Source organism: Xenopus laevis, chromosome 7S (assembly GCF_017654675.1).
Source record: "Xenopus laevis strain J_2021 chromosome 7S, Xenopus_laevis_v10.1, whole genome shotgun sequence".
Taxonomy (NCBI): domain Eukaryota; kingdom Metazoa; phylum Chordata; class Amphibia; order Anura; family Pipidae; genus Xenopus; species Xenopus laevis.
Window position 1 is genome coordinate 73213006 of NC_054384.1, and position 10879 is coordinate 73223884.

General features: G+C 39.6%; 1 protein-coding gene across 1 annotated transcript; it reads right to left on the reverse strand.

The window, feature by feature from the left end:
- Nucleotides 1-6102: 6102 nt before the first annotated feature.
- btg4.S (BTG family member 4 S homeolog) lies at nucleotides 6103-8386 on the reverse strand (the record flags this gene model as incomplete). The annotated part of the gene is given in 4 exon segments (NM_001088080.1): nucleotides 6103-6452; nucleotides 7133-7328; nucleotides 7513-7650; nucleotides 8175-8386. Coding segments are annotated over 4 exon segments (702 nt in total). The 3' UTR covers nucleotides 6103-6257.
- Between the last annotated feature and the right edge of the window lie 2493 nt (nucleotides 8387-10879).

Sequence of the window (10879 nt, forward strand, 5' to 3'; positions counted from 1 at the left end):
TGGTGTTGTAGTTGTATTGAGATTTGGCTAATAACCTTTAGCATCACATCTCCTATTTTACTGTTAGCATGTATGTGCTTTCTCGGGTCAAATGGAGCCTATCAATTGCCCAGTGTTTGGAAACACAAATATGGCTAAAGGATGTATTACATAGAAAGGCAAGTGTGAATACATCATAAAATAATTAAAATGTGACCCTCACACAAAAATGTTGTTGTTGCAGTCACCCCTATTTAAAAAATAAAATTATTGTTAAGAGTCAGGAATGCAATGAACATTTTAACATCCAAATGAGTCCCATCTTATCTTTCTTAACCCTCACCAAAAACAATTAACATTACTAAATGTAAAGTAAAGGTCAATCAACCATTGAAATTGTGTGTGTGATAGCCTGTCTAGCGGCTCAATAATCTAGGTAACGATATAATCTATTAATCTAATCCAACTATGTAATCTATCCATCTACATATACCTAAAGAATAGGCAAACACAGCTAAGATGCCATAATGAGATGGTTTATTTGCATCATATGAGAAATGAATAAATTATATTTGCAAGAATGGAAAATCAGAATTATGATTTGGCTGCAACACTGAAAAGAATGGAGCACAATCAAACTGAACTTCTCAAGCAAAATTTGACCACACAGCAACACCTATTTGAAATCAGTCATTCATTGGCAGATATCGCTTCCAGGCCCGGATTTGTGGCGAGGCCACATAGGACCGGGCCTAGGGCGGCACATTCATGCTGCCCAGCTGCTCTGTGGGCAGTGGCGTAACTAGATGTTGCTGGGCCCCACAGCAAATTAATTTTAGGGCCCCCAACATATCCAGTGTTTGTCCTGTTTTACCAATATATGTTCAAATTGCTCATCAATGAGAGCCTCATGGGGCCCCCTGTACCTCCTGGGCCCCCCTGCGGGCGGGCGATAGGACCGTGCAGAGCAGGGCCGGACTGGGACTAAAAAGCAGCCCGGGCAAAAAAAATCAAAGCAGCCCACATGTAAACACTCGATGGTCTTGTACTCGTCCACTTATATATTGGGGTAAAACTGCAAAAAATTATGTTCATAAAGAGCTGCCTCTCTTATTTAAAGTGATACTGACATTAAAAATTTTAATTTCAAAATATTAATCTACAATAAAAATTACATATAGGTCAAGTTGATGATACAGTAGTTCTTAGTAATTCTTCTTTTGTAATTAATTAGTACTTGAAGTTCCCAAACCTGACTGTGTTGCCAATCTGACTGTCCCATCTCAGCCTGTCAGAGTCTCTAATGCTAACGGACTCCTGCTGCACAAATATGGCAGCCCCCTCATAGAGGAACATGGGGGCAAGAAAAGTAATGTAAAAGCATCAGGCAAATAGTTTTATGACAAATTATAAATAGCATTCAAAGATAATGTTATGATGGATATTAAACAAGGTTATGTAATGTAAAATATGTTAAAGATTCCGCAGCCTTGTGCCTTTATATGGCCACGGAACCCCTCAGTGACTTCTAATATACTTATCATTTACAGTAGGGGGTACATTATGCCTTAAAATACAGGAGTGTACTGGGCTTCATATATATTTTCCCTATTATTTACATTGACAGGAAACATTGTTTTTACTCCATTTACTTTTCAGTCTGACTGGCTTCAGTGCAGCCAGCTCCAACACTGACATATCCTGCACATTAATGTCCGACTGGGGTGGGGGGCAGGGGCCACCAGGGCTGCCACATTAGGCCCCCAAGGGCCCCCCTCCGTCGCAGGGCCCCACTGTAATCCTCCCCCACCTCTCCTCAGTCGCAGGGCACACTCTGTAATCCTCCCCCACCCCTGCTGCTCGCACATACTGTACTTACTTTGCACAATCTTTTTCATGCGATCAGGCAGGGGAGGGGAGGTGAGGAGCGTCTGCTCTGTGCAGTGGGTCTGAGCCGGCACGGCCCACACATGCTGCTGCACATCCTCTAGATGTCGCCACCATGTTTTAACTACTTACCAGCCGTGACTATGGCTCCCTGTGTATTTCCTTGGCAGCTGGGACTATTGATGTTGAGAAGGCAGGCACAAGGGGCGTGTCACATGGCTCCGGAAACAGCCGGAGACACTCACTGCAGCACAGTTTATGATTAGGAGCGAGAGAGCGGGCCGGCCCACCTGAATGAAATTTAAAGCGGCCCTTCGGGCAATTGCCCGAATCCACAGATCGTCAGTCCGGGCCTGGTGCAGAGTGCACGGCCTAGGGGCGCCCGCCCAGCGAATCCGGCGCTGATCGCTTCATCAATGAGTAAGCTTGTAAAAAAACAATAAAAAAAGCTACCATATCTAGTGTTGACAAGACACCAACCACTTGTGATTTGGTAAGTGACACAGTGCCCAAGGCAAAAATGAGATTATGCCAACAAGATTGCCTGTGTTATGTAACCAGCAGGGAGAGCCTATCTTTAAAACTCAAGCTCAATGTTCTTTGTTTCTGCAAGTGGACAGTCTACCATGTAAGAGGGGCCGTCCTCCTATACCCCAGGCACCGTACGTAACTAATTGGAGAGGCCAGGTGTGCGTGTGCAACTTCTTGCCTAATCAGTCTACCATGTATCAATGCATGTTAGACAAGAACACACATTCAAAGCCATTCCAATCACCTGTCAGGTATAAATCAATATTCATATTAAGATGCAAAATATTCAACTGATCAATATTCAACTGAATCCATAGCATCTCACTCAGTTGACTTAAGTTTCCTATAGCACCTACATCTTGGTCGTGGGATAATCTCAGTTACTTGGACATTTTTCTTGTTCCATAAGGTCATTCTGTTTTGAAAGCCCCCATCTCAAATAGGTTTGATTATTCCCCAGAACTGGCCAACCAAACTTAATAAGAAAACTTCAGAATATGTAAAATACTCATTCTCTTGACCAGTATTTTAATTCTGACATTTTTATGTAAAAGGACTGAAATTGCTCACTTGTGTGTTCTGGCAGACTGCTGTTTCTCCTACTCAATGTAACTGAAGGAGTCCCAGTGGGACATTGATTTTTACTTTTGAGTGCTGTTCTTATATCTACCAGGGAGCTGTTATCTGGTTACCTTCCCATTGTTTTGCTGATGAGCTGCTGGGGGGTGGGATAAGGGAGGGGTAATATCACTCCAACATGTAGTAAAGAGTGACTAAAGTTTATCAGAGCACAAGTCACATGACTGAGGGTACGTGGCATACGGACAATATGTCTAGCCCATGTCAGATTTCAAAATTAAATATAAAAAAAAATCAGTTTGCTCTTTTGAAGAACAGATTTCAGTGCAGAAATCTGCTGAAGCAGCATATTAACTGATGCATGTAGAAAAAAAACTTTTGCCTGTTACAGTTTCCCTTTAAGTCTTTAGTACATTCATTGCCTGGAGGAGGCAATCAAGTTAGAACGGTAATTGATGACTTACAATATGTCCTCTGAGTTCATAAAATGGCTGCAATGAATTAACTATTACAAAAGAGACATTATCTTTAGTAAAACTTTAGAAAAGTTTTGTGCAACATGGGGAGGCCCATTCATCAAAGGTCGAATTTCAAATTCATGTGATTTTTTTTTTTAAATCCGACTATACTCAATTGATTTGGAGCTTATTTAAGAAAAAATTTGAATGTCTAATATTCAATTGGATGGTTCAGACCCAAAAACAGAACAGACCTCTGTCATTGACTTGTAAATTAACTCTGCAGGTTTTAAGTGGCAAATAAATGATGGACTGTTTCCATGGGCGAGGGGTGATAAATCTCACATTTGAATTTACATTTGAATAGGGGGATTACAATTCAAATGTGTGAATTTTGACACTTGAAATTTCAAATTTGAATTTACTATTTGACCCTTGATAAATCTGCCCCACAATGTGTGTTTTATATTATGTGCATGCCAGGTAAGTTAATACAGCCCATACAATGTTAGAGGGACCTGAACTTCTATGGGCATATTTACTAAGGGTCGAATAGAGGGTTAATAAACCCTTGAATTCGACCCTCGAGGTAAAATCCTACTAATTAGACTTCATAGGAGTTACCGCAAATCCTACGATCGAATGAAAAATCGTTCGAATCGAAGGATTTTAATCGATCGAAGGATTTTCGATCAAAAAAACCTTAGAGTAATGGGGAAGGTCCCCATAGGCTAACATTGTACCTCGGTAGGTTTAGGTTTAAACTACCAAAGGATGTAGTAAGTTTTTTTTTTTTTTTTTTTTTTTTTTAGCGACAGATTAAGATCTGTTATAGTACTCTCTAGGAGAGTAAGACTTCCCAGGCTGTAAGATTGCCTACAGCGAAGGGACACAGTGGATAGGGTGCAATAGATTGTCCTCCCTTACTACTCCATTGGGTGAGATCCAGACCTCTTTCTGCCTGGAGGTGTGCTGTACTACCTTGACTACATCTGCAGGGATTCACATTCATCGGTCTCTGACCGTCCTAGCCTTGTGAATATCTATTCTGCCTATGTCTTTGGATTTGTAAGGTAGATCATTTCTCTGACAAATAAACAATTTTGTTCTGTTTTATTGCAAAAACCTCCTGGTGTCCTTTTATCATTTGTGTATATTAGCCTGTGGGAAGTGCAGTTGGCACTTTATTCCTGAACCAACAAGAATATAATTTTTACTTGAAATACTGGTGTGTAGCCAGCTATCTCAGGTCATTCTGCCTGAAACTGTATTTTTAAAAGAGCCAGCTCTTCTTGATTAACTACTTTCAGAAAGACTATTGTTCCTCCTACTCAAGATAACTGAAGGCGTCGCAGCAGGACTTTAATTTCTACAATGGAGTGCTATTCTCAGATCTACCAGGGTTGTTGTGTCAGGGAGCGGTTACCTTCACATTATTCTATTGTTTGGCTGCTGGGGGGGTGGAGGAGGAAGGGTCGTCGTCATCACTCCCAATTTGGAGTGCAGCAGTAAAGAGTGACAAGATTATCAGCACACAAATTACGACTGGGGACACCTGGGAAACTTGCATTATCTAGCCCCATGCCAGATTAAAGTTAAATATAAAAAAAAAAAATTTGCCAAAATTTGTTTTTTTTTAAATTGTAGATATACTTTACAATGCCTCTGGCTAAAAGGCAAGATGGCATGAAAGGAACCAGCTAGTCTGGTGAAATAGTTAAGTGGCAACCCTAGTGCATTTTGCAAGGTCATGCACTTCGTGTTTGGCACTTGCCCCAGTAAGTATAGCTTAAAGCTATGGGCACACAGGCTGAGAGTTCTGCTGCTCTCAACCAGAGAGGAAGGGGATCCACTCCATTGATCTAAAAAATTATATCCTCCTGTGTACACATGTAGTAGAAGTCAGTTGAAATACACACAAGGTGGCATCTTCTGGTCAACCTCTGCTCTATGTGCGCACACATGTGGAAGCAGCTCAGATGGAGCAGTGACAAGGAGCTTCTCAGCCTGCAAGAGTGTATGGGCCTTTAGACCCTGTGCCCATAGCCTATTAAGTAAAAGCAGTCCTGCACTTCTTCCAGAGTTCCTCTGCACTGGAATGTGATCTTAATCACATATAGGGCAGATCCAATAGTTGGCATTGGCCCTGGGGATAGACCATATACTGTAGCCTATGGAGTCCTGCATAAGTGTTCTACTTGACCCAACAGCATTTTTTCAAGCCTGCCTGACACACATTTTTATCCAGATATATTAGTTGGGCAGGCCCAGTTGCAGGCCATTAAAGTCCCTTGTTTATCAGCCAGTGTTTGGTAACCCAAGTTTTAAACTGAATACAGTCTACTAAAGTGGATTGCATTCTATTTTAAAAATTAATGAAAAAGGTATGCAGAGCACTGGATGATTTGTCTGTGGGCACATTTGTACTTTGTGTCCTGGATCTACCATAGTCAATCAAGGATATGCTTTGACATTACTATCCACCTTGGATTTCTAGGATGGTGCTAATATGAAAGCTTTGTGAAGTAGTAACATTTAAGTGGGGGGGGAGGAGAAGCGAGTACATTGTACCAATACAGCAGCCAAGACCAAGAAGCATAGTTAGGTTACAGATTTTCCCTTTTATGCTTAAAATACCAAACTCTAATAACCAGAAACAAACTGCAGATTAATAAAACAAGTTAGTTAATTTATTCATTTTTTAAAATAGCCATTGGATAGATTGGAGCATGACAAACAGATAAAATTATTAAAAGCTTATCATAAAAACAATATTTCATGAGTTAAAACAAGAGACATACATTAAGTGCTGTGATATGGCCATCAGCGTTTCATATTCACCCAATGGTATCTATCAACACGAGGGCCTGAAAAAGTAGAAGCAGACCGCCTGAAGGCTTTGTAAGGTTTTTGCTGAGGATAATAGGGCATAGGCTGGTGTGGATATCCATCATTCTGATAGTTCTTTCTGCGAGGATACTGGGACCAAGATGGAATGGCTTGAGTGTAGTCTGCACACTAGGAGATAAGTCACAATGAGATTTCTTCATGAGCAACTACTTTTATGGTGTCACTGTTCCTTTAAAGTAATAGAAATAGTCATGCTGCCCTGCACTTTAGAAATACCGCTATAGTTTATATAAATAAGCTGTGGTGTGGCCAGGAGAAAAGGCACAGGATACACAAACAGATAACCAATAAGTTCTGTAGTATACAATGGTATTCTTCCAATCTGATCTGTTATCCATTGTGTATCTAGTGCTAGAGTGGCTGCCCCCCCCCCCATGGCTACACTGCCAATTGTTTATATAAACTATAGTACTGTTCCTGAAGCAAACGCCACCAATTTTACCAGTGCAAAACATCAGTCCATTATATTGCCATTCCTTTAAACCACTCATTTTTTTTTGGGTTACTGTTCCTTTAAAGTAAGAGGACAAAGTTAACTGGCTTATACAAGACAAGCAATTACAATCAGGATTATTAAAAAAAAAAAAAAAAAAAAAGTCCAGTAAAACAGTATTCTAGATTATTTCCCCCTGCACATAGAGTTCATGCTTGACTGAGTGAGTCAGCAGGCTCTACTGACCACTAGATATTAAATTGCCAGTTAGAGTTTTAAAACTAGCAACTCACTACGTGTACATGCAATTAATTTGGCAGGAAAAAAAATAAGTTGGTAGACATTTCCATGTTACCTGGTAAATACTGTTGGGATTGCTAACTTTAGGAATGGTCTTTGGCTCTTTGTTGGTTGGTTCCTCATCAGAAGAGGTGCCAGAATGATAATCAGATGTGGCCTTCTCAACTGCATTGCTAATTCGTTTAGGAGCATTGTAGCCATCTTTGCCTTTAAAGCTTGCAATTGTAAATGGATCATTTTTTTCTCCATACCTAAAGTGAAATCAATAGCCTCAGTTACAGCAACTGAACCCTACAAAATTCCCACACCATCATATTTAGGGGCAGATGCATGTGATATTAGAACTCACCCATGTTCTATTCATTCCTATGGGATTTTTAGAATCGTATTATCAATGCCATTTGCCAAACCTGCCCCTTAATCTGTATTGCCTACCTGCAACATACTTCAAATGGATCAACCCATATAGTCATCTCCTTCGGCAGGCCAAGTTCATTGAAGTCCACATTACTTTCTGTGCATGCTTTCTCCAAGACTGCATCTAAAGCTTGGCATTCGTTAATCCTTATACAGCTTGAAAGAAAGGAGACAATTACAAAATAAGGTCCAAACTATGGCAAATTTGTTTATTAATTTACCAGTTAGGCAGATTACAGAAACTGCATACAGCCAGCTAATGAACAATGGAGCTATATTTATGGGAAACCATGTTGCATCTCAAGCAGGTATGAACCATGATCTTGAGTTCTTTAAAGCAGGTACCCACCTTTGGCTTCAAATGCATTATGGTTACCATGAAGCTTAGATACCCTTCCTTGAACACCCACACCACAGTCTGTGCATACAAACAAACCATGAGCCTACAAGGAAGAGGTCAGAACAAGTATCCCAGATTACCCAAATTGCCTTAGATTTAAAAAGTTAAATTGGAAATCCTGTTTTAGAAAACCAGCACAGAATCTCCAAGATATGCCAACTGGGTAATTCTGTACAGAGCAGCCTTATTAAAAAAGGAGAAGGCCAAATTGGGGGGGGGGGCCTTTTCCAGATTTATGTAGTGCACTAGACAATTTGCACATTTCCAGGCCCCATCTTACCGGAATGCTTGTCCTTTTGTTGGGTTCTCTGCATACCAATGAGTCTTATATTTTGCAAATAATAAAGTTGTTAATTTAGCTGCAAATTTTTCAATTTTCTGCTTGCTCAGCTGCTTGTGCTTTTTCACCAGCATTGTCAGGAACACAACAGTGGCGGCAATTTCTTCTTTCATGGTTACTTTCTAATAACAGCACAGAGGATGGAAAAGCTGTAAAAGCAAATACAGATGGGTGCTAGTTGAGAGGGCTGGGCTATGGATCAGTTTAGCTTAATCCTAACTCGGATAGTTGCAGTTACACAATTTTGACAATTAAATTCAACACCACTTCCATCAGTTTATATTACAGACAACCCTTATTTCCCGCTTGTAATTTTGTGACAACCCCTAAAGCTTAGCTTCTCAACAGATTCTCAGAGCATGCGAGTGTCGCAGACGCTTCCAAGGATGGTGACCCCCCCGTGACAAGTTTAAAGTTCTGGATCATTGCTGCTATTGAGAAGCTGAAACTTTAGGCTGGTGCAATAAGTTCATATATAAAATGGCATTTTTGCCACATTGCTTTTTAGGGTTTAGTTCTCCTTTAAGTCTCCAACCTTACCCATGTCATGGCCCCATCTGTATGGAACATTACACAGAGGTAAACAGTGGGAGTGGAACCCAATCTATTCTAAACACAAGGACTAATAAGCAGATAAAGTCCTTCCCACAGGTAAAAAAGTGCTGTATCTAGCAAAGTATTCCAAAATCTCTGCAGCCCCTGGAAAAATGATACACTATAGGTCAGTGATGTACTACCCAGTTTCTATCATACTACCACAAAGTTGTTTTAAAGAATATAAATATTGCAGAGCCACAAAGAGGTTAGTATAGCCCTATACTTCCAAGTAAGTTGACAATATTGTGGTAGCGTCTTATTTTAAAGCAAATGTTTTAGATTTAAAGTTAGTATGTAAATTTACACATTACATTGTGCTAATTTACATATTTTTTCCTACCAGAAATGTCAATGGAAAATTGTTATATTTGTTTAGCTAAGCCAAACATAGCTCTCCAGGACTTGCAAACAGTTGCATATCTAACTAAATTTACCTAAAGTCAAGCTATTGAGCAAAGGTTACAAACTCTGCTGTGATTGAGGAGAGAGGGTAGAGGACAGTTAGTTTTCAGTTAGTGTGAGGGAGTTTCACAAGACAGTCCCATTTACATATTTCTGTTAAGTGGCCGTTAGGCTGGCATAAAATATACATAATTTGTTAACATATACATACACTACATCCTCCAGATAAGTGCCCCAGTTCTGGATACACTGCAAAGACTGGTTACACATTCATAAACTCCCAACAAGTAAAAAAAGTCATTAGAGCCTTTCCTAACTGGCCATTCATTCTTTTCTCCAGCACGTCCTACAGACTAGCTTTTGAAACCATTACAGTAAGTCATTACCAAGGTAGAACACACCACATTCTGAAAACAGATCATGGCTAGAACCCAAGAAAACTCCACAATCTAGGATTTAGTGCAGTTTAACAGTTAAAACTACATTGCATGCTCACCCAGCACCACAATTAGCTCTCAACTGAAATCAAAAGTTTAAACATGATTTAACAATTTGCTTAAAACCCAACACTGATGCTGTACTGCACCCAAACCTCTCCACACCAACCTGAGTACAAGCTTCCTTTGCAGAACAGTAACTGCCACATTCAGGATTAAATAGTCTAGGCGCTGTCTATTTCCTACACGACAGGTGTTCTACATATCTGTGATTGGGAGTCAGGGGCAAATGCATTGTATTCTGTCATTAACTCTTTCAGCTATTTTGCAAATACAGGTATGGGATCTTATATCCAGAAACCTGTTATAAAGAAAGTTCAGAGTTACGGAAAGGCCGCATCCCATAGACTCCATTATAATTAAATAATCAAAATGTTTAAAAAATTGTTCCCTTTTTCTCCGTAATAATAAAACAGTACATTGTACCTGATCCAAACTAAGATATAATTAATCCTTACTGGAAGAAAAAACAGCCTATATGGGTTATTTTATGTTTACATGATTTTCTAGTAGACTTAAGGTATGAAGATGCAAATTATGGAAAAATCCATTATCCGGAAAACCCCAGGTCCCAGGCATTCTGGATAACAGGTTGCATACCTGTACAGAGCAGGATGTCATTTAATTGCAGAAAGAGGAAAGTAAACAAAGATATGGGACCAACAGAATCCAGAATTCTTGGGACCTGAGGTTTTCCAAATAAGGTATTTCTCCGTACTTTGGAACTTCATACCTTAAGTTTGCTACAAATAATTAAAACATTAAATACACCCAATTGGGTTGTTTTTTCCCACCAATAAAGATGAATTATATCTTAGTTGGGATCAAGTAGACGCTACTGTTTTATTATTACAGAGAAAAAAGAAATAGGTATTAAAATGTTGAATGATTTAATTATAATAGAGGCTATAGGAAATGGCCTTCCCATAATTCGGAACTTTATAGATAACAGGTTTTCGCATAACGTATCCTATACCTATATGGTATATGCCATATTATTATTATTACACATTTGACACTGCTGCTGACACCACAAGTGAAATGGAGCTATGTCTGGAGTGTTTTCACAATTAGAGTGTAATTACTTTGACACACATGTGGGGCACATTCACTAAGCTCGGGTGAATGAATAGAGGGAAAAAAACTCGA